At 36.4% G+C, this 23875-nt stretch overlaps 1 protein-coding gene across 1 annotated transcript in view; it reads left to right on the forward strand.

Annotated features, from left to right (window-relative positions):
• HDX (highly divergent homeobox) overlaps positions 1–20204 on the forward strand; it is a 181589-nt gene extending 161385 nt beyond the window's left edge. The window contains exons 9-10 of the mRNA XM_067722881.1: positions 10868–10990; positions 16119–20204. Of these exons, the coding sequence (XP_067578982.1) occupies positions 10868–10990; positions 16119–16244 (249 nt within the window). The 3' untranslated portion in view covers positions 16245–20204. The remainder of the gene's footprint in view (positions 1–10867; positions 10991–16118) is intronic.
• Positions 20205–23875: the final 3671 nt, after the last annotated feature.

Consider the following 23875-nt stretch of genomic DNA (forward strand, 5'->3'; position numbering starts at 1 on the left):
TTGATGATGGCCATTCTGACTGGTGTGAGATGATATCTCATTGTAGTTTTGATTTGCATTTCTCTAATGATTAATGATGTTGAGCATTCTTTCATGTGTTTGTTGGCAGTCTGTATATGTTCTTTGGAGAAATGTCTATTTAGGTCTTCTGCCCATTTTTGGATTGGGTTGTTTGTTTTCTTGTTATTGAGCTGCATGAGCTGCTTGTAAATTTTGGAGATTAATCCTTTGTCGGTTGCTTCATTTGCAAATATTTTCTCCCATTCTGAGGGTTGTCTTTTGGTCTTGTTTACGGTTTCCTTTGCTGTGCAAAAGCTTTGAAGTTTCATTAGGTCCCATTTATTTATTTTTGTTTTTATTTCCATTACTCTAGGAGGTGGGTCAGAAAGGATCTTGCTTTGATTTATGTCATAGAGTGTTCTGCCTATGTTTTCCTCTAAGAGTTTGATAGTTTCTGGCCTTACTGTGCATTAATTTTGTATCCTGCAACTTTACTGAATTCATTGATCAGCTCTAGTAGTTTTCTGGTAGCATTTTTAGCATTCTCTATGTATAGTATCAGGTCATCTGCAAACAGTGACAGTTTTACTTCTTCTTTTCCAATTTGGATTATTTTATTTCCTTTTCTTCTCTGACTGCTGTGGCTACAACTTCCAAATCTATGTTGAATAAGAGTGGTGAGAGTGGGCAACCTTATCTTCTTCCTAATCTTAGTGGAAATGCTTTCAGTTTTTCACCATTGAGGATGATGTTGGCTGTGGGTTTGTCATATATGGCCTTTATTATGTTGAGGAAAGTTCCCTCTATGCCTACATTCTGCACGGTTTTTATCATAAATGCGTGTTGAATTTTGTTGAAAGTTTTCTCTGCATCTATTGAGATGATCATATGTTTTTTCTCCTTCAATTTGTTAGTATGGTTTATCACATTGATTAATTTGTGTATATTTAAGAATCCTTGTATTCCTGGAATAAACCTCACTTGATTATGTTGGATGATCCCTTTAATGTGCTGTTGGATTCTGTTTGCTAGTGTTTTGTTGAGGATTTTTGCATCTATGTTCATCAGTGATATTTGCCTATAGTTTTCTTTTATGTGACATCTTTTTCTGGTTTTGGTATCAAGGTAATAGTGGCCTCGTAGAATGAATTTGGGAGTGTTCCTCCCTCTGCTATATTTTGGAAGAGTTTGAGAAGGATAAGTGTTAGCTCTTCTCTAAATGTTTGATTGAATTCGCCTGTGAAGCCATCTGGTCCTGGGCTTTTGTTTTTTGGAAGATTTTTCATCACAGTTTCAATTTCACTGCTTGTGATTGGCCTGTTTATATTTTCTATTTCTTCCTGATTCAGTCTTGGCACGTTGTGCATTTCTAAGAATTTGTCCACTTCTTCCAGGTTGTCCATTTTATTGGCATAGACTTGCTTGCAGTAATCTCTCATGATCTTTTCTATTTCTGCAGTGCCAGTTGTTACTTCTCATTTTCCATTTCTAATTCTATTGATTTGAGTCTTCTCCCTTTTTTTCTTAATGAGTGTGGCTAATGGTTTATCTATTTTGTTTGTCTCCTCAAAGAACCAGCTTTTAGTTTTATTGATCTTTGCTATTGTTTCCTTCATTTCTTTTTCATTTATTTCTGATCTGATTTTTATGATTTATTTCCCTCTGCTAAATTTGGGGGGTTTTCTTTGTTTTTCTTTCTCTAATTGCTTTACATGCAATATTACATTGTTTATTCGAGATGTTTCCTGTTTCTTAAGGTGGGCTTGTATTGCTATAAATTTCCCTCTTAGAACTGCTTTTGCTGCATCCCATAGGTTTTGGGTCATCATGTCTCCATTGTCATTTGTATCCAGGTATTTTATGATTTCCTCTTTGATTTCATCAGTTATCACTTCGTTATTAAGTAGTGTATTGTTTACCTTCCATGTGTTTGTATTTCTTACAGATCTTTTCCTGTAATTGATATCTAGTCTCATAGCGTTGTGATTGGAAAACATACTTGAAACAATTTCAATTTTCTTAAATTTACCAAGGCTTGATTTGTGACCAAAGATATGATCTATCCTGGAGAATGTTCCATGTGCACTTGAGAAAAATGTGTATTCTGTTGTTTTTGGATAGAATGTCCTGTAAATATCAATTAAGTCCATCTTGTTTAATGTATCATTTAAAGCGTGTGTTTCCCTATTTATTTTCATTTTGGATGATCTGTCCATGGGTGAAAGTGGGGTGTTAAAGTCCCCTACTATGAATGTGTTACTGTTGATTTCCCCTTTTATGGCTGTTAGTATTTGCCCTATGTTTTGAGGTGCTCCTATGTTGGGTGCATAAATATTTACAATTGTTATATCTTCTTCTTGGATCGATCCCTTGATCATTATGTAGTGTCCTTCTTTGTCTCTTGTAATAGTCTTTATTTTAAAGTCTATTTTGTCTGATATGAGAATTGCTACTCCAGCTTTCTCTTCGTTTCCATTTGCATGGAATATCTTTTTCCATCCCCTCACTATCAGTCTGTATGTGTCTCAAGGTCTGAAGTGGGTCTCTTGTAGACAGCATATATATGGGTCTTGTTTTTGTATTCATTCAGCCAATCTGTGTCTTTTTGTGGGAGCATTTAGTCCATTTACATTTAAGGTAATGATCGATATGTATGTTCCTGTTCCCATTTTCTAAATTGTTTTGGGTTTGTTACTGTAGGTCTTTTCCTTCTCTTGTGTTTCTTGCCTAGAGAAGTTTCTTCAGCATTTGTTGTAAAGCTGGTTTGGTGGTGCTGAACTCTCTCAGCTTTTGCTTGTCTGTAAAAGTTTTAATTTCTCCATCAAATCTGAATGAGATCCTTGCTGGGTAGAGTAATCTTGGTTGCAGGTTTTTCTCCTTCATCACTTTAAATATGTCCTGCCACTCCCTTCTGGCTTGCAGAGTTTCTGCTGAAAGATCAGCTGTTAACCTTATGGGGATTCCCTTGTGTGTTATTTGTTGTTTTTCCCTTGCTGCTTTTAATATGCTTTCTCTGTATTTAATTTTTGATAGTTTGATTAATATGTGTCTTGGCGTATTTCTCCTTGGATTTATCCTGTATGGGACTCTCTGTGCTTCCTGGGCTTGATTATCTATTTCCTTCCCCATATTAGGGAAATTTTCAACTATAATCTCTTCAAATATTTTCTCAGTCCCTTTCTTTTTCTCTTCTTCTTCTGGAACCCCTATAATTCGAATGTTGGAGCGTTTAATGTTGTCCCAGAGGTCTCTGATACTTCCTCAGTTCTTTTCATTCTTTTTTCTTCCTTCTGCTCTGCAGTAGTTATTTCCACTATTTTATCTTCCGGGTCACTTATCTGTTCTTCTGCCTCAGTTATTCTGCTACTGATCCCATCTAGAGTATTTTTCATTTCATTTATTGTGTTGTTCATCATTGTTTGTTTCATCTTTAGTATTTCTAGGTCCTTGTTAAAAGTATCTTGCATTTGTCTATTCTATTTTCAAGATTTTGGATCATCTTTACTATCATTATTTTGAATTCTCTTTCAGGTAGACTGCCTATTTCCTCTTCATGTGTTAGGTCTGTTGGGTTTTTATCTTCCTCCTTCATATGCGGTGTGTTTTTCTGTCTTCTCATTTTGCTTATCTTACTGTGTTTGGGGTCTCCTATTTGCAGGCTGCAGGTTCATAGTTCCCATTGTTTTTGATGTCTGTCCCCAGTGGCTAAGGTTGGTTCAGTGGGTTGTGTAGGCTTTCTGGTGGAGGGGACTAGTGCCTGTGTTCTGGTGGATGGGGCTGGATCTTGTCTTTCTGGTGGGCATGTCCACATCTGGTGGTGTGTTTTGGGGTGTCTGTGGATTTATTATGATTTTAGGTAGCCTCTCTGCTAATGGCTGGGGTAGTGTTCCTGTTTTGCTAATTGTTTGGCATAGGGTGTCCAGCACTGTAGTTTGCTGCTTGTTTAGTGAAGCTGGGTGGTGGTGTTGAGATGGAGATCTCTGGGAGATTTTTGCCGTTTGATATTATGTGGAGCTGGGAGGTCACTTGTTGTCCAGTGTCCTGAAGTTGGCTCTCCCACCTCAGAGGCACATCACTGACTCCTGGCTGCAGCACCAAAAGCCTTTCATCCACATGGCTCAGGAAAAGGGAGGAAAAGTAGAGAGAAAGAATTAGTAGAATTATAAGAAAGAAAGAAAGAAAGAAAGAAAGAAAGGTGGGAAGGCAGGAAGGAAGGAAGGAAGAAAGAAATAAAGAAGGAATGAAAGAAAGAAAGGAGGGAAGGAGGGAGGGAGGAACAGTTGGAGGAAGGAGGGAAGGAAAAAAGAAAGAAAGAAAGACGATAAAATAAAATAAAGCGAAATATAATAAAGTTATTAAATTAAAAAATAATTATTAAGAAAAATAATTAAAAAAAAAAAAACGGATGGATAGAACCTTAGGACAAATGGTGAAAGCAAAGCTATACAGACAAAATCTCATACAGAACTTACACATACACACTCACAAAAAGAGGAAAAGGGGAAAAAATCATAAATCTTGCTCTCAAAGTCCACCTCCTCAATTTGGGATGATTCGTTGTCTAAAGGAGGGAAGGAAGGAAGGAAGGAAGGAAGGAAGGAAAGAAAGAAAGAAAGAAAGAAAGAAAGAAAGAAAGAAAGAAAGAAAGAAAGAAAGAAAGAAAGGAAGGAAGGAAGAAAGGAAGGAAGGAAGGAAGAAAGAAGGAAGATAAGTAAAATAAAATAAAGTTATTAACATTAAAATTAATTATTAAGAAAAAAATTAAAAAAACAATGGACGCATAGAACCCTAGGACAAATGGTGGAAGCAAAGCTATACAGAAAAGATCTCACAGAGTAGCATACACATACACACTCACTAAAAGAGGAAAAGGGGAAAAAAATCATAAATCTTGCTCTCAAAGTCCACCTCCTCAATTTGGGATGATTCATTCTCTAAAGGAGGGAAGGAAGAAAGAAAGAAAGAAGGAAAGAAAGAAAGAAGGAAAGAAAGAAAGAAAGAAAGAAAGATAGATAGAAGGTAAGTAAAATAAAATAAAGTTATTAAAATTAAATATTAAGAAAAAAATTTAAAAAAAAACAAAAGAAAAACGGACAGATAGAACCCTAGGACAAATGGTGGAAGCAAAGCTATACAGACAAAATCTCACACAGAAGCATACACATGCACAAAAGGAGGAAAAGGGGAAAAAATCATAAACCTTGCTCTCAAAGTCCACCTCCTCAGTTTGGAATGATTTGTTGTCTATTCATGTATTCCACAGATGCAGGGTACATCAAGTTGATTGTGGAGCTTTAATCGGCTGCTTCTGAGGCTGATGGGAAAGATTTCCCTTTCTCTTCTTTGTTCTCACAGCTCCCAGGGCCTCAGCTTTGGATTTGGCCCCGCCTCTAAGTGTAGGTCGCCGGAGGGCGACTGTTTTTTGCTCAGACAGGATGGGGTTCAAGGAGCCGCTGATTCGGGGGCTCTGGCTCACTCAGGCCGGGGGGGAGGGAGGGGCACGGAGTGCGGGGCGAGCCTGCGGCGCCAGAGGCCGGCATGACAATGCACCAGCCTGAGGCGCGCCGTGCATTCTCCCGGGGAAGTTGTCCCTGGATCCTGGCAACCTGGCAGCTGTGGGCTGCACAGGCTCCCCAGAAGGGAGGTGTGGATAGTGACCTGTGCTCGCACCCAGGCTTCTTGGTGGCAGCAGCAGCAGCCTTGGCTGTCTCTGGGGTCTGCGCTTTTAGCCGCAGCTCGTGCCCGTCTCTGGAGCTCCTTTAAACATCGCTCTTAATCCCCTCTCCTTGCGCACCAAGAAACAAAGAGGGAAGAAAAAGTCTCTTGCCTCTTCCACAGCTCCAGACCTTTTCCCGGACTCCCTCCCGGCTAGCCGTGGTGCACTAACCCCTTCAGGCTGTGTTCATGCCGCCAACCCCAGTCCTCTCCCTGCCCTCCGATCAAAGCCCGAGCCTCAGCTCGCAGCCCCGCCCACCCCGGCTGGTGAGCAGACAAGTCTGTCGAGCCGGTGAGTGCCGGTCAGCACCAATCCTCTGCGTGGATCTTACCGCTTTGCACTCCGCACGCCTGTTGCTGCGCTCTCCTCCGCGGCTCTGAAGCTCCCCGCCTCTGGCACCCACAATCTCTGCCCGCGAAGGGGCTTCCTAGTGTGGGGAAACCTTTCCTCCTTCACAGCTCCCTCCCACTGGTGCAGGTCCCACCCCTATACTTTTGTCTCTGTTTTTTCTTTGTTTCTTTTGCCCTACCCAGGTACGTGGGGAGTTTCTTGCCTTTTGGGAGGTCTAAGGTCTTCTGCCAGCGTTCAGTAGGTGTTCTGTAGGAGTTGTTCCACGTGTAGATGTATTTCTGATGTATCTGTGGGGAGGAAGGTGATCTCCGCGTCTTACTCTTCCGCCATCTTCCCCTCGTCCCAGTGTTTTCCATTTTGATAAATTCTGCGGGAACAAGGGGTCTTTCGCTACCTTATTAAGGATATCTTTTATAAAACATCACCATCCTACATGACCTTTTTTTTTTTTACATCTTTATTGGAGTATAATTTCTTTACAATGTTGTGTTAGTTTCTGCTTTATAACAAAGTGAATCAGTTATACATATGCATATGTTCCCATATCTTTTCCCTCTTGCGTCTCCCTCCCTCCCACCTTCCCTATCCCACCCCTCTAGGTGGTCACAAAGCACTGAGCTGATCTCCCTTAGCTATGCAGCTACTTCCCACTAGCTATCTATTTTACATTTGGTAGTGTATATGTGTCCATGCCACTCTCTCACTTTGTCACAGCTTACCCTTCCCCCTCCCCATATCCTCATGTCCATTCTCTAGTACGTCTGTATCTTTATTCCTGTCTTACCCCTAGGTTCTTCATGACGTTTTTTTTCTTACATTCCGTATATATGTGTTAGCATACGGTATTTGTTTTTCTCTTTCTGACTTACTTCGCTCTGTATGACAGACTCTAGGTCCATCCACCTCATTACAAATAGCTCAATTTTGTTTCTTTTTATGGCTGAGTAATATTTAACTCTCAAAAATTAGCACGTATATAGAAAATATGTCTCTTTATAATCATTATTTGAGATATTTCGGTTCACTTCATCAGTGAATTTTGTTACCTTAATTCTGAAGTACCTGTAAGTGAAACCTCATATAGCAGTTCTCAATGCTGATTTCAGTAAGTTGATTTAAAATAGCCTTACCAGGGACTTCCCTGGTGGTCCAGTGGTTGAGACTGCACTCCCAGTGCAGGGGGACACAGGTTCGATCCCTGGCCAGGGAACTAAGATCCTGCATGCCGTGTAGTGCAGCCAGAAAAATAAATAAATAAAATAGACTTACCAGTTTGGAAATGTAATCTTCATTGAGAGAACATTCTTTTATTCTATTTGCATACACATGCTAGTGTTCTTTGTTTTGGGATCAAAATCACCTTGCTGGTTTCTTGAATATATTCATCATAAGCTTCTTGTAGATACTTATCTTATTCATGTTTATGTTACCTGGTCTAGTGCCTAGGACATAGGTGTCCTGTAAGTAGTTCCTGAGTGAGTGAATAAATTAATTTATCCTTGGAAATACTTTTAATATTATTATGCAAGTGCTCAATTATATAAAATCAATTAAGATCTGCAGCTGTATTATTATAACTTATTTCCCCCCACACTAAATTGAACAATGTCTCGTTGTTCTTGGGATTCACTGTAGCAAAATGAAAGAATGTTTTTTATGTGTGTTTGGTAATTACTACTATGCAAACATCACTATTCAGTGTGGGCATAGTGGAGTTTCTGACTGAGATATTTGCTAGAAATCCATATTGCTAGGAGTTCTAACTAACCCCAAATGTTTATAACACAAGTTGATGAACTGAGTTTCTGAGGCATGAGTAGCTATATCATAAAATAACACCTCATGTTTGGCATCCATCAATAGCCTGCTCAGAGATCAAAGCCCTGGTTCTCATGAAGCCTTGAGTGCTCCCTACAGTTATCTTGGAGAATTGACAAAGTTTAGTGGGAATGTAGGGAAGATTTTAAAAAGAAAAATGAGCTAGGTCTTTTTTCGTGAAATGCAGTGACTGATGTTATCTTACTAGTTCTTCTCGCAAACCATTTGCTTAGGAAAATCTCGAAAGTACACATAAATTACTGCCTGTAATCTAGGAAGTGTTTAATAGGCTTGCAAAAAGCAGCTCCAAGAAGAAAATGTCTGAAATATTAAATTATCTTAAAGCTGTTTATGTTTTAAAAACATTGCATAAATACTGAGGAGGAGGAATATTTGCATGAGAAGAGATCTGCATACCAAAAGATGCTTCCTGACTTTTGCAAATGTGAATTACTGTTTTTAAAATGTTTTCTAATGGACTGTGAGTGTAGCTCTAGGGGACTGCACTTTCAAAGGACACTATGATAATGATGATAGATATCTCCTGTATTCAAAAAGACTTCCTGGTCAGCACTTTACTAATACTGCTGTTCTGACAATGAATACTAAAAATACAAAAAGTTTAGAATTAGTCAAGTGTATTACAGCAGGAGCACATGGAATTTTATTATAATGCTTGCTTATAACTTAGATTACTGTAGAGTGCCTTTGAACAAGGAATTTAGCTTGAATCATCATTTGCAGATCATTCACTTGATATTAAATGGTCTGAAAAGGAAGCAGTTTTATTAGGTAAAATAAGTTCTAAACTGAGCTGATAAAATAATTGATGCAGTAAACATATTCATAGATAGAATATGATTAATACAACTGTATCCTCTCAATTGAAACAAGAATTCCCATAGAATTAACTAATTTTATGCAGCTTTTTGAGCAAATGCTGTTAAAGGTCCTGCTATGCTCTTTGAGACAGATTCTCTTGTTGCAGAGAATACGTACAGCTTATTTTCAAGTTTTTGGCAAGAGGGCTGGGTAATAAATTTTTTAATCAGTTTTTTTGATATGTAAGTTACATACAATAAAATTCACCTTTTCATACACTTAGTTTTGACAATTGGACACAGTTGTGTAACCATGAACACAATTTGTTATTCATCTGCTGATGAACACTTGTGTTTCTTCTAGTTTGGGGTTATTATGAATAAAGCTGCTATGAATATTCATGTCTGTCTTTTTGTGGACATGTGTTTTTACTTCCCTTGGGTAAATACTTAAGAGTAGGATTGCTGAGTCAGATGGTAAAAAAGGGTATGTTTAATTTTATAAAAAACTGCCAAAACATTTTCCAAAGTTGCTGTACTGCTTTACACTCCCACCAGCAAAGTATGAGACTTCTAATTGCTCCACATTCTCATCAACACTTGCTATTGTCAGTCTCTTTAACATTAGCCATTGTAGTATGTTGGTGGTAGTATCTCTTTGGGATTTTAATTTGCATTTCCTTAATGATAAACAATATTAAGCATTTTCACATATTTATTGGCCATTCACATTTCTTCTTTGATAAAGTGTATGTTCAAATATTTTGCCTGCTTTTTATTCTGTTGCTGGTCCTATATTTGTGCTGCAAGAGCTCTTTATGTATTCTGAATGTAAGTCCTTTATCAGATATGTGATTTACAAATTTTTTCTCCTAATATGTAGCATGTATTTTTATTTTCTTAAGTGTTTTTTGAAAAGCAAAGGCTGTGTTTTTTGTTTTTTTTTATGAAATCCTTCTTTTAAATTTCATGCTTTTTGTGTCCTATTGAAAAATCTTTGCCTAACCCAAGGACATAAAGATATTTTTCCTCTGTTTTCCTCTAGAAGTTTTATAGTTTTAGGTTCTACATTTAGGCCTACGATCCATTTCTTATTAAATTTTGTATATGGTGTGAGGTAAGGGTTAATAATCATTTTTGGAGGGGGTATGGATTTACAATTGTTCAGCCACTGTTTTTTGAAAGACTGTTCTTTCTTTGTCCATTGAATTACCTCAGCATCTTCATCAAAAATCAACCAAATATGTATATGTACATATATATATGTATTATATATGTATAAAGTAATATATAATAAATATTTCTGGACTCTCTATTCTGTCCATTGATCTATATGTCCACCCTTTTGACAATACCACACTTTCTTGACTATTGTAGCTTAAATAGTAAATCTATTCAGAGCAATTTCATGGCCATTATCTTATTTGAGCCTTATAACCCTCAAGCTAGAATTCCCAAAGACTGCTAGTATTATATCCATTTTATTGATGAGTAAATAGAATCACAGGTTAATTGGTCTGCCCAAGTTTACACAATTATCAGTAGACCTGACACTAAAATCCTCCCAAAACCTAGTCTATTGTTCTTTTCCTACACAACTAGGAAAAATAGTGGAGACTGGGTTTCAAATCAGTGGTAAATTTGGAGATATTTTCTAAATAACAAACTCTTACATAAAGGTGGGGACCTCAGAAAACTACTTAAGACAGTCTTATTAAAATTTTGAGTCCTTTCTTGGTACAAAATAATAACCTCAGTATTTGGCTTTGTGAATAGTACATTCAGCATTACTGCATCTGCTATCACTCTTTACTTGGGGTTAATTGAGCTCTATTATTAATCCTAATCCAAATGCTAATTAGGTTTAATGTAGGAGGAGTCTTTCCAAGAAGGGAACTGTTTCTTGATTTTTCTCTTACTGGAATTTATTTGATTGGATTTTTGACCTTGCAGATTATTTTCTGTTGGTGATTTGCTTAAAAGGCAGCCTTTGAGTAAAAGGATAATTTACTTCTGTGCTTTATATTCCTTTATGGTAAAATGTTATCTTCTTTATTGTCCCTCTAAGTTGATTGCTTTTTAAAAATTTTATTGTACATGAAACATGTACAGTCCTAGGTTTGCATAGAGTAATTGTATTATTCGATGTTTTCTCCTTCAGAATGAAGAAGTCAGATTCATTGAAAATGAACTAGAGATTCAAAAGCAAAAATATTTTAAACTTCAGACGTTTGTAAGAAGCTTGATACTAGCTATAAAAGCTGATGATAAGGAACAACAGCAGGTAAGTGACAGAAGAGAATAGTAAGCTGTAATGTATCATGTTGAAAAGTAGCATGTCACACTTGGGTTCTACATATTTTTTTGTTTTTATACCTCATTCCTACTTGGCATCAAGGAAGAGTTTGTTACTTTGTGACTTTTTTTAAAGCACAGTTTGATTGGGAAAAAATACTCAGATTTTGTGTGCTACTTTAGTGGAAAATCAAAATAACTGATTAATATACTTTGTTAATTCCAAGCCACCACTAAGTAGGGAAAACATTTAAAATATTTTTTACATAATTATTGACTGTATTCCCCATCTTGTTCATATTATTTCATTTAATTAGTTTTAAAGAAATTCTCAAAATGTTTGTAGAGATTGGGCTACACTAACTGGAGAGACACATATTTGGGGACCTTTCGTGAATGAAAGAAGTGAGGCATTTGCCTCTCTTCTGGATTTCAGTTACATTCCAGCCCCTACTAGAGTTCACAAGTGTTTGAATACCTTTTATTTCATGATATGTTGCTCATCACTAAAAAAACGTGAGATTACTTTGTGAAATTCTTTGTGACCACAGTGCAACATTCACTTTTCCCAATTTAACGATAGTGTTTGATTCCTCTACCCCAGCCGTCCCCAACCATTTTGGCACCAGGGATTGGTTTCACGGAAGACAATTTTTCCACGGAACAGGTGGTTGTGGGGGAGATGATTCAGGTGGTAATGCAAGCGAGGGGGAGCGATGGTGAGATGAGCGGCAGATGAAGCTTCCCTCTCGCACCCGCTGCTCACCTCCTGCTGTGTGGTCCGGTTCCTAACATGTCGAGGACCGGTACCAGTCTGCAGCCTAGGGGTTGGGGACCCCTGCTCTACCCCAAAGATGAAATGCAACATCTTTTGTTTGTCGCTGTGGATTTTTGTTTACAAATTCCTCCCAAAGCACATTTTCTGTCTCATTTCTTCAGTTAAAATTTGTGAAATAATTTATTAATCTTGCTAAAAAGGAATATAGAATTATGTTAAATGTTCCATTTAATACTAAAAGATACTAAATTTGCCTCTGAGTCGTATACTACCATGTTGATTCTTTATCAGAGAAATCCAGTGTAAGTAGTATGTCACACAGTCTCAGAGTTTTTTATTCAGCTGGAGTACAAACATTTATCCCTTATATTCAAGCAAGCCTGCATGTATGCAGCCTAACCGAGTTATCTCTAGGGAAAAAGATTAGTGTTTTAGCTTCCAACAATTCTCCTTTTTTTATAAGAAAAAAGTCGTTATATATTTCACCAAAGTACTGAACCACAAAATTTAAACTAGAAAAGAATTTACTCATGAGGCTTAAACCAGCATGTACATTATGTGTCCAGTTTCATGAATTGTGCTCCCCCCATGCTGTACATACACAAACATCCCAAGACAGTAGTTTTCAGTTACCTTTGCCAGCTTTATTTAAGCATTTTGCTTTATTATGTGAGTTATGCATATTCCATGGCATATTGAACATGTATTTGTTTTTTAGAACCAAAACTACAGATTTGTAAACAAATAAGGTGGTAGTGTTTTGTTTTGTTTTTCTGCTTTTTTTTTGCGGTACGCGGGCCTCTCACTGTTGTGGCCTCTCCCGTTGCGGGGCACAGGCTCCGGACGCGCAGGCTCAGCGGCCATGGCTCACGGGCCCAGCCGCTCTGTGGCATGTGGGATCCTCCCGGACCGGGGCACGAACCCGTGTCCCCTGCATCGGCAGGCAGACTCTCAACCACTACGCCACCAGGGAAGCCCTTGTTTTGTTTTGTTTTAACATCTTTATTGGAGTATAATTGCTTTACAGTGGTGTGCTAGTTTCTGCTTTATAACAAAGTGAATCAGCTATACATACACATATATCCCCATATCTCGTCCCTCCTGCATCTCCCTCCCTCCCACCCTCCCTATCCCACCCCTCTAGGTGGTCACAAAGCACCGAGCTGATCTCCCTGTGCTATGCAGCTGCTTCCCACTAGCTATCGGTTTTACATTTGGTAGTGTATATATGTACCTGCCACTTGAACATGGTCCCAAAGGAACTGTAAATTTTAATTAAATAAATGTTAAAAAGAAAAAAAAAATCAGAATTAGGCCCAACTATGGGAGTAACTTGGAGTGTGGTCCTGGTCCCAAAAGTCTTAGAATGGTTTGGAATGGTCAGCTTCTTAGCAGTTGTTTACGTCTCTTGATATCAAGGTGTGGCACACAAACTGCACGTTATTTTCTAATTCTAACCTGGCTTTATTCTTTCCCCAAAACCACTAACAAATAAGAAAAGTACCTATGGTACATTGTATTTTTCTCTTTTTCTTGTACTTTTCCTCTGATAAAAGGCTGATGAATTAAGATATGAATCAAACATTGGCTAGGGGGAAAGAGAGACAGTTATATAAAAATTGTACTGAAGGGCTTCCCTGGTGGCACAGAGGTTGAGAGTCTGCCTGCCGATTCAGGGGACACGGGTTCGTGCCCCGGTCCAGGAAGATCCCACATGCCACGGAGCGGCTGGGCCCGTGAGCCATGGCCGCTGAGCCTACGCGTCCAGAACCTGTGCTCCACAATGGGAGAGGCCACAACAGTGACAGGCCCACGTACCGCAAAAAAAAAAAAAAAAAAAAATTGTACTGAAAATCATGGCCTATATAATCAGCCCCCAGATAGAAACTACTGATTTTCATAGTTGAGATTGGGTATAATGGATCTCAAAATATGGTCTAAAAATATAGAAGACACCTATAGTAGTCCACAAAAGTTATCCAGGTCATCTCTTAAACTACTAATCTTTATACTATGAAATACTTAGAGGTTTATTTCTGGAAGGAATTAATTTTTATTCTGCCTAATAAAAGAGAACCATATTGTCACTGGTTTCTCATTTAAAAAGCCTGTTTTTCTATTAATCTTGATTTTGGTAAGTTGAGTGAGATGAGTGTTCCACAGAATACTTTGCTCCAATGAAGCAGTCCAGGATTTAAAAATATATGATAATGTCTGACTGAAATATTTGATTATCCAAATAAATTTTTAATCAATAGCCATTTTAAAATAAAAATAATGTTCCCAGAACTGTGCTAAGTCATTAGTTATGGTCTTTCTTCCCTTGGTAATTCACTATGTGATTCTAGCCAGGTCAATTGCCTTTCTTGAACTTCGATTTCTCCACTTTTCAAGGAGGATAAGAATGGTTAACATTATGGAACTTGGCATTCACACCCTAGGGCCTAGAATAAGTATTATAGAGACTGATGATATATTTGGGAAATGCCTTAATCTCTTAGGAAGAGTGACACTAGGTCAGGCTCTGACTGATGAAGAACCTGAAGTGAAGAGAGCTCATTGTGTTCACTTTGGTCTATGAAAAAGACAGTTCTAGCAACTGACATAATCTGAAGATTTGTTCAGTGTGCCAATGTTGCAATCCAGAAGATACCGAAAAGGAGAATTTTAAAGTGGACTTCATGCATTAGTTGTGCCTTATACTGCCTCAGATATTAAAGTTTTCCTATTTCATACTACACTCATTTTAGTCAACTACATTAGGTGCAATAAGTGCAATGAGAAAGAAATAAAAAGTAGTGCTTCTTTGATTTGAAGGTCTCCCCACTAGAATTTAGAATGTCATTAACTTTGCTCATCTACTTTGACTTTCCAGTACTCTAAGCTATGTTAATTGTAACACTTTGCCCTCTTTAATGGGGCTTCTTCACACTTGCAAAATGAAATAAATCCGGTGATGTATTTCTCATAAACTATGATCAACCAATATCAGCAAAGTCTTTGTTTCACCTAGACTGGGTTAGTGGTAAACAAGTGATCTAGCAGAAAAGGGCTCTGTGTCCTATGACTGCGATCTAGAAACCTTAGAGAGTATGTAGTACCTTTAGGTGACTGCTTTGTAAATAGTACTCTCAGTTTCATCAAGAAGTTCATGGACAATTTAATAGCATAAAATAAATAATAAATTTTTGTTCAGAAGGAGTTAGTCTTTCCTTTTGAAGCCTGACAGAAAGCTCTAATCTTTCCTCTTTGCTCTAAGACAAAAACTGTAGGATTTATAAGCTGTCACTTCTTTTAATAAAGAGAATAGGAGAGTAATGTCTTATTTCAACAGTGGATTTCATGTGTTCTCTAACATGCCCTGTTTTTCTGTTCCGTATTTGGGTAGTGGCAAGCTTATATTTGTTCCTGTTCCCTTGATCTTTGTTTACTACTGCACCCAAAGCCCACACTACAAGTAACGTTGTCTAAAAATTGCCGAGATATGCTACATTATTTTTGGTATTAGGAGCATCAAATTAATCATTTAATTTGCAATTTCTGATGGTCAAATGGGTATCAGCACTACCAACCAGATAAAACTTGATTAATTATTTATTTCTCTAGTATGAATGCATGTTCTGCAACTCCAGATGAAACAATTACACCATGGCAAAGTTTAGTTCATGGCTCTTGGCTTATCCTAATTACTCCAGCAGAAAAATGAGCAGCCCTCTAGATACATCATTACACAGCCAAATTCACTGGTTCAGCAGTGTCTTGGTGAATTCTTGGCCATCTGTAGATATGGGCATGACCTAAGAAAAGAAAAAAAATCACTTGGACTTTTAAATTGTTAAAGTTTAATCTAAAGTAGAATAGCTGAAATTTCCCCCTAACTGCTAAGTTCTTTCTCCCACTGAAGTACAAAATACTCTTTTGTGAAATGTGTTTTAGTCTGAAGGACACAGCATAACCAAGCAGGACTATTTTAATAAGGAATATAATGTTAAAGCCCTTTAGCAGTTATCAGTGAACACTCAAAACTAGTATGAAAATCACTTATCTCAAACACTTCAAAGCATTTGGTTCAGAATAGTTGCTCATTTCTCTCCTTATTTCCCTTTTGTTCAGGATTCCACTCTATATAATCCACGCTCTCAAGATCTAGTATTTTGTTACTTCCTTAATAATGTATGAAGAATTTTTCTCTTAGGTAAGATATTGTATAAGGCCCTGAAAGAGAAATGCTCCTTTATTTAAATCTGTAAAAATAAATCAATGTGAAAGGACCACAACTATAAAATTGGAAAAAATATGTCCACATACTAATTCAAAACAATTGATTTTTCTGACTCAGGCACTGCTGTCAGATTTACCTCCTGAATTAGAAGAGATGGATTTCAATCATGCCTCACCGGAGCCTGATGATACCTCATTCAGTGTGTCTTCTTTATCAGAGAAAAATGCCTCAGACAGTTTGTGATTGGGTGGGGGGAGGATATGTGATACAGCCTTTTGGCTACCTAACAGGTATGCATTTCAAGATAGTTGCATTCTGTTGTCCCGAAATTCTTCAGTTGGAAAAAGATATTGTCGAACAACGTATACTGAAGGATTAACAAGATATGATGGCTGTGGTGCAAAAAGATGTATGTAAAATTTAAAAGCATTGTTTGAGAGTTTTTTCCAAACTGATGGAACTCTGGGAAAAAAATGTAATTAATTTTGAGCAGTTTAGCTATGAAATGAATAATGTCTAATTTCTGAAAGGTCTTTTTGGTTTTATAGAAGAATCTTAGTTTTAGTAATAGTTTTGACCAGACACAAAAACAAAGATATTTCAACATAGCTTATCAAGTTACTGAAGCTTGATTAGTCTTGTTTTTGTAGCCATTACGTCTTCTTTCTTCCTCTCTCCTTTTCCTGTTATCTACATACACCTTTATTCAGGAAAGTGGACTGAAAATTGAAAACAAAACCTTAAAAATGTTTTTTAACCTGGATGAATCTTGGGATTTATTTTTAAACTCCTATGAGAATTTGACTTAAGTTAATGTTTGAAAATTGAAGTGATTACTACTATATAATTGTAAATTATTGGTATTCTTCCATTATGTAACCCAAATATTTTGGGAAAGGAAGCATTATGGAAAAGTAATTCATGGACATGAAGTCAAATAAATTATTAAGTGTATAGAACAAAATGTTGTAAAAGATTAATCTTAATGGGAGTCTTCATTGCTGCAAATGACAAATATTGATAAGATTCACATTCTACTGGTAAATTTATATAACTGAGTTAGACGAAATGTTGCACAAATATTACAAGTTTATCACCATCACCATAATATTTCTTCAGTTCTTACACTTTATGAAACAAGAAGTCAAGGTAAGCCACTGAGTTTTCTTTGTGTTGTTTTTTTTTTATCTAGTCACTTAACTTTGCCACAAAATTTACCTCATTTCCATGCAAGACTTGTACAGAGTCATCAGCCAAGGATAATATCCAAAAAGAATTATACTACTTTGGTTGTAAATCACAGTCCTCTGAATTTCCTGGATACTATTCTATGAGTACACTCCTAAAATGGGCATGCTACCCAGTTGCTCTATTAGTAGCTACCAGATAGCACCACACTGTAGACAATTTTTTGCAGACCTTCCCTTCCAGGGTACCAGATGGCATTACCATGACCCATAGAAGGGAAAATGCTAGTTTCTCCCTGAGCACACAGTATCACATATTTGTGAGTTGGCAGTGTGTAATTGTATCACATGATTAAATTACTATCTATACCTAAAAGATTAATGAAGTAACTAGATGTCTCTTTTGGCCATCAAGCTTCTATGTCAGATATTTTTGTAATTTGTGAGTAAAATCAAGTTTGATCTTGGAATTCACAGGTACCAACTTATGAATACAAAAATGCAGTCATGAATGTCTTTGACCTTGAAATGTCCCCTCCCACACACACAAATAGGTAAGGTTCATTGATAATCATTCACTTTGTCAGCTATTTGTTTGATTTAATATTGCTGCCATGCTACTGTTATGGTTCTTTGTTAGCAGAAATATTTCAGTTGTTAGGTATGCTCCCTTTTAGCTGAGAGCTGTATGGTTCTTCATAAACAATTTTTAGTACTCCTTGTTGACAGGACAAATTCCATTCAGAGAAAAGAGGGCTGAGTAACAGAACCTTGGATATTACGTTTAAATTTATCAGTCACTCTAATTCCCTATGAGATAAAGAGTCTCTACTATATACAGCAAATAGAGAAACCATTTCTTGAGGTAACATGAACAAACTCCAGCTCTTCAAGTCTCTCTTACCATCCTTTTTACTAGTTGTTGAGTTTATCTTTAAACTATAATTTCTCCTGCTTCAATTTAAGCACCTTATTATTGAGTTTTTGTTACTAAGTAAAGATAGGTGATTCTCTCCTGCATCTTTGAACTCTATGGATTACGCTTGTCACACTTCAGCAATTAGTCAATAAATCAAAAAATATTCATTGAACTCCTGCAATAGGGACATTGGATTTCTACTCCTCAGCAAGCCATAAACTTCCAAATAAATTATTTCTTTTCACTTTTTCAAGGATAGAAATAAAATTATTTAAGTAGAAATTTTAATAGACTTAAGGATTTTACTAGGTATGGCATAGATGATTCCCTTGTCCCTGTTTAAAGTTCCATTAAAATAGAAACTGCATAAATCATAACAGTACACTTAAGAATCCTTTTGTCTTGACATTTGTGTTTCAGCCCTAAAATTATTTATTTTACTATCATTGAATGTAAAACATTTCTAAAACGAAATACAGTTTTTCTGTAGCAGGAACCAAAGGAAATAGATGTATCCAGAAAAAGAAATCAAAATTGGCAAATTGAAATTATACACCATAGATTTTGAAAATGATGCCAAGGTCAAGTATTAAAAATCTACTTTGAAGAAAATATATTTTCACATGTATAGATTGGAATTGATTTTGAGACTTTTAGAGCAGGAAAATATCAGTTTATGGACTCCTTTTGTGAACATCATCATGACTGGGAGGAGAAAAACAACTAGTGTTTCTTTCTTTAGGGCTTTGACACAATAATAAAACAGAACATAGTATCTGACGCCATACTATCTCTCACAAAGACAGATGCCAACATGATTTTTTTTCCTTTTCTTTTAACTATCCTTTGATGTCTGCTTTTGGCCTGTTTCTAAACAGGGAATGTGTATCTAAAAGCAGTTACCAGGACTTCCCTAGCAGTCCAGTGGTTAAGACTCTGAGCTCCCAATGGCTCCGCCAGAAAAAAAAAAAAAAAAAAAAGAGAGCACTTACCTTTCAAAATGTGTATAAAAAAAAAAACCTGAAGTACCTCTCTTATTTCAGCCAAGCTAACATTAGTCCCAAGAAAATGAGAACTGCAGTTACCCTGGAGAATAGGAAAATTAGCACACGCAAGGAAAACATTGAAAGGAAATCGGCCTCTTCATGGAACCTAGGGATGTTTTGTTGTAACGTCAGTTATCAACAGAAGGAATTTTGTACTATCATTGAAATCTTGTGATAGAAATGTTTGTTATTGTTGGAGAAGAAAAGGCTGCAACCCAATTACATCCTAAGCTCTGTATACTACCAAGACCTCAAAAGATGTCCGAGAGGTAATTTCTCCAAAGACAGTAACATCTATTTTAAGACACTTTCACAGTCAGCAGTATGTAAGTTTGTAGGAGAAAGCATAAGTGGTATATTTAAAAGAATTCTAGCCTCTAAGATTGACTTTGTTGCCCTTTTTAGGGAGGAGGGAGCATTCAGCCCATTTCCAGGAATAGTTTCCTCACCTTGGCCTGACAGCTTATGATCATATTTAAGAAGAATTCTGAAAACTCTAACTCCTGTCCTTCCTCCATATTGCAGTGGTGGTATACAGGGAATATTGCTTATTTTTTTTAAATATTAGATTTTCATTCAGATCCTAAAAGTACCAAATTCTGATAGATTAGCCTTTTAAGGGAGTTATCAGTAGGAGTTATGAATAAATGGGTTTATCTTTGAAGTTGGTGTTATCCTTGGCAGACAGCACTGTATCATGCTCTTCACTAAGCTATGCTCTGTGATGTTATAATGGAGGAGCCTACTAACTTGTGAGCCTACAGTCAACATACCATTGCCCAAAACAAACCTTTATTAAGAACAGATTTGCTAAGGGATAAAAGAGAATAAAGTGATATTTTCATGGAAATATATTATGATTGTTCCATTAAAGTGTATACTGAGTATATATTTCTCCACATTGAAATTTTATTTTGCATTAACTTGTTAATTACTTTTAGTAATCTTGTGTCCTATTTTACTGGCACTACCTCTGAAACATACTATCATGTTAAAACCACATCAGGCTGTATAATGTGAAATTTTGTAGTGTTTTTATTTAAACTTTTATAGAGGCAATAAATGATTTCCAACTAATAAAGGCATCTCTTTCTTGTAATGTTTATTTTTCTAAGTCTTTGTGTTTTAATCATTGTTCCCCTTTTACAGATAATTTTTTCCTCCCCAAAATAAGGTTGTGATAAAAAGACCAAAAAATGCAGAGAATAATAAGGTATTTGGAGTCAGAAAAGGGAGAACACAGAGTGCTCAAGTGGAAATTTGGTTGATTTCCAAGCTGACATGTGTATCATCTTTAATTGGCTTTACATAACAAAGAATTACTCCAACACCAGTGGAATAGAGTGAATATTCAGTAATAGACAACAGATTCAAATGGTAAAAACAGCAAGTAAATCTCCACAGTATAAACAAAGAATGCTATTTTTACAACAGATTTTTTTTAAGTGTCAGTGGTTGCATCTAACTTCTGGCTCTCTTTTTGACATCCGTTGAACATGGTTTTAGTTTGGGTGAAATACACCCATATTTTTTTGGTTAAAGTCTTATGCCAATTAAAACTTTTCATGTTATCAAATGTGGGAGGGCATGGGATGAGCTTCAAGTAGCACATCAGCAGTTTTCCTTCCCAGTTGATACATTTTCAGGAATGTTGGAAGGACAAAATGCACTTCAAATGACCCATGTCTTTCTCAGATCTGCAGTCATTGACTTAAGGTGGTGAAATCCTTTGATTTTTATTAAAATGAATGGGAATCATTACAAATATATTTAAAATACAAGTCGATGGATGAGTATGTCCATAAAATTGAATGATGTTTTTCACACTCTTTGAGACTAGTTTTTTATATTTCTTGTTTATATCATATTATAAAAGTAATAGATGTTCTTTGCAGACATTTTAGAAAATGTAGCTAATATAAAGAAAAAAACACTTGCAATCCCACTCCCCAATAATAATCATTGTTATCATCATAGTATATTTAATTCATCTTAGTATATTTAAGTCATTTCTTGTGCATATTACATATATTCAGCAATAGTGAGATTATACTGATTATGCAGTTATGTGTCCTGCTTTTTCTCTTAACAATGTATTGAGAGCATTTTCCCATGTGACCATTTGTCACAAAGATATTTTAGTCTCAATTACATTTGGACCTAAAGGGGATTTTTTTTTAATTTATACAGGAAAAAATCAAACCTTCTACTGATGAAAATACATTTATTCTAGAGAATTAACAAGTAGCTGCTTTACATAAATACTGTACTTTTAAACTTAGATTTAAAACAAATGATGCTACTAATCTACTTTCACAATAATAAAGTAGCTATATTTTGGCTGCAAGTTACAAGGTACTTCTCCTTGATACTTCTACCTAAGTAATGTTTTTATTACCTATACTAGTAAACTATTCTAAACTCGAAAAATAAAACAAAATCATTTTTAGGTATGAAAGGTCACATACTGTGTACACCAATATGAACTGGGAGTAATAATTTTTTGAAATCAGTTGGAATGTAATTCCAATTTTTCTCTAAAGAGTAAGACTGTTTCTTTTTATTACAGTGTTCTGTTTCATCCAGTTTTGGAAGTTTGGAAAATGTTACCAATTCTGGATTTTGTTGTGAAATAGCAATCAATATTTATATCTCCATTTTATGATATAATACAATGTATACCAAGACTATCATAATCAAGTACCTCCTCTGTGATCTAGGCCATGTGAAACTCTAATCTTTCCCAGTACCCAGGTCACTCCCTATTTAAAAGTTACATCTGTAGGGAGGCTTATTAATACTTACAAGCTGTTAGGAGACCATTCAATGCAGTGCTTCAATAATGTCAGAACTGGTATCAATAACTCTTGTTAGCAGAGTTCTGAGACCCAGGTCACAGGTTTGATCTCCATTCAGATCAGTTAGTTTATACAAAAGGGAAAAAACCTTCTGCTACAGGGTCACCATGTTCAAATCTTGTCTTGAAGTCTACAGTAGTCACAGAGCACCCGGGGGGAAGATGTGGGTGGATATAGTCAACTGTATATGTGGCTTAAATGGTATAAAATAATCGATGTTGGGAAGGTTCTCTTGTCCCTACTCACCTCCCAGGTCTCTTCTGGAAGTTTATTGGTAGTAATTAATTGGGAATAATTTGGTATAAAATGTGATCATCTTTGACAAAGATAAGGGGATCTATAAGGTATTCATACCATAATAGCATTTGCCTAATCAGCTGCATTCCTTTTTTTTTCCCAGATTCTCCTGTTCTTTTTTCAGCTTTATTGAGGTATAATTGATGGATAAAATTGTAAGATTTTTTTTTCACACACACACACTGTATTTCATTTTTACAAGAGATAAACTGACACCAAGCATCGTAAGTGGATGACCACAACAAAAGCAACAATGATTGCAATTACCAAACACGAAACACAGTCATACTATGTCATAATATTGACATTCAGTCCAGTAATCCTCCACTGTAACAGCTCCTTTACTTTGAAGTGAAAATTGATTTGTATATTTTTTTGCCTCGGAGTCCTTGTGGGATTTTTTTTTTATTCAAACAGAAAGTCACAAAATTTATAATCATCCTCATCAGTTCACTCAGTCCCATGTAATTAAATTTTCTTTTTATATTGATCTTTTGTTAGCACTTTTATAAATTCATTAGTTTTCCATTAGAGTTCTGAAAATGCTTATTCATTCAGTTCAGCAGTATAGTCAGTTACCAGAAACTTGTACTTTTTAGTCTTTTCCATGAATTCCTTGAAGATGAAACCCTTTAATAGAAACATTTTTGCGAAAGCATCAGAGTACACCCAGAACTGTCTGTAAATGACAAAAGACTTAAAAATGACCACAGTTAGGGCTTCCCTGGTGGCGTGCAGTGGTTGAGAGTCCGCCTGCCGATGCAGGGGACACGGGTTCGTGCCCCAGTCTGGGAAGATCCCACATGTCGCGGAGTGGTTGGGCCCGTGAGCCATGGCTGCTGGGCCTGCGTGTCTGGAGCCTGTGCTCCACAACGGGAGAGGCCACAACAGTGAGAGGCCCGCGTATGGCAAAAAAAAAAAAAAAATGACCATGGTTAAAGATTTGATGAAAGTTCATAATGATGCAATTGACAAGGAAATTTAGTTATTTCTGAAATATATATTTTAAAGTAATAACTAGAATTATGACATAACATTATACCAGAACATATAAGATTTTTAGAAATTTCATGTAATGTCTGAAACATTTATATTAACATTTTCCATACAAATAACCCAAAGAAAGTTTAGTATTAGTTGTTTTTTTTATTGTTTTTTTATACTGCAGTTTCTTTTTTTTTAACATCTTTATTGGCGTATAATTGCATTACAATGGTGTGTTAGTTTCTACTTTATAACAAAGTAAATCAGTTATATATATATATATATGTTCCCATATCTCTTTCCTCTTGCAGGTCCTTATTAGTCATCAATTTTATACACATCAGTGTATATATGTCAACCCCAATCGCCCAATTCAGCACACCACCATCCGCACCCAACAGCGGTTTTCCCCCCTTGGTGTCCATACGTTTGTTCCCTAAATCTGTGTCTCAACTTCTGTCCTGCAAACCAGTTCATCTGTACCATTTCTCTAGGTTCCAATACATGCATTAATATACGATATTTGTTTTTCTCTTTCTGACTTATTTCACTCTGCATGACAGTCTCTACATCCATCCACGTC

The sequence above is a fragment of the Pseudorca crassidens genome, chromosome X, assembly GCF_039906515.1.
Source record: "Pseudorca crassidens isolate mPseCra1 chromosome X, mPseCra1.hap1, whole genome shotgun sequence".
Taxonomy (NCBI): Eukaryota; Metazoa; Chordata; class Mammalia; order Artiodactyla; family Delphinidae; genus Pseudorca; species Pseudorca crassidens.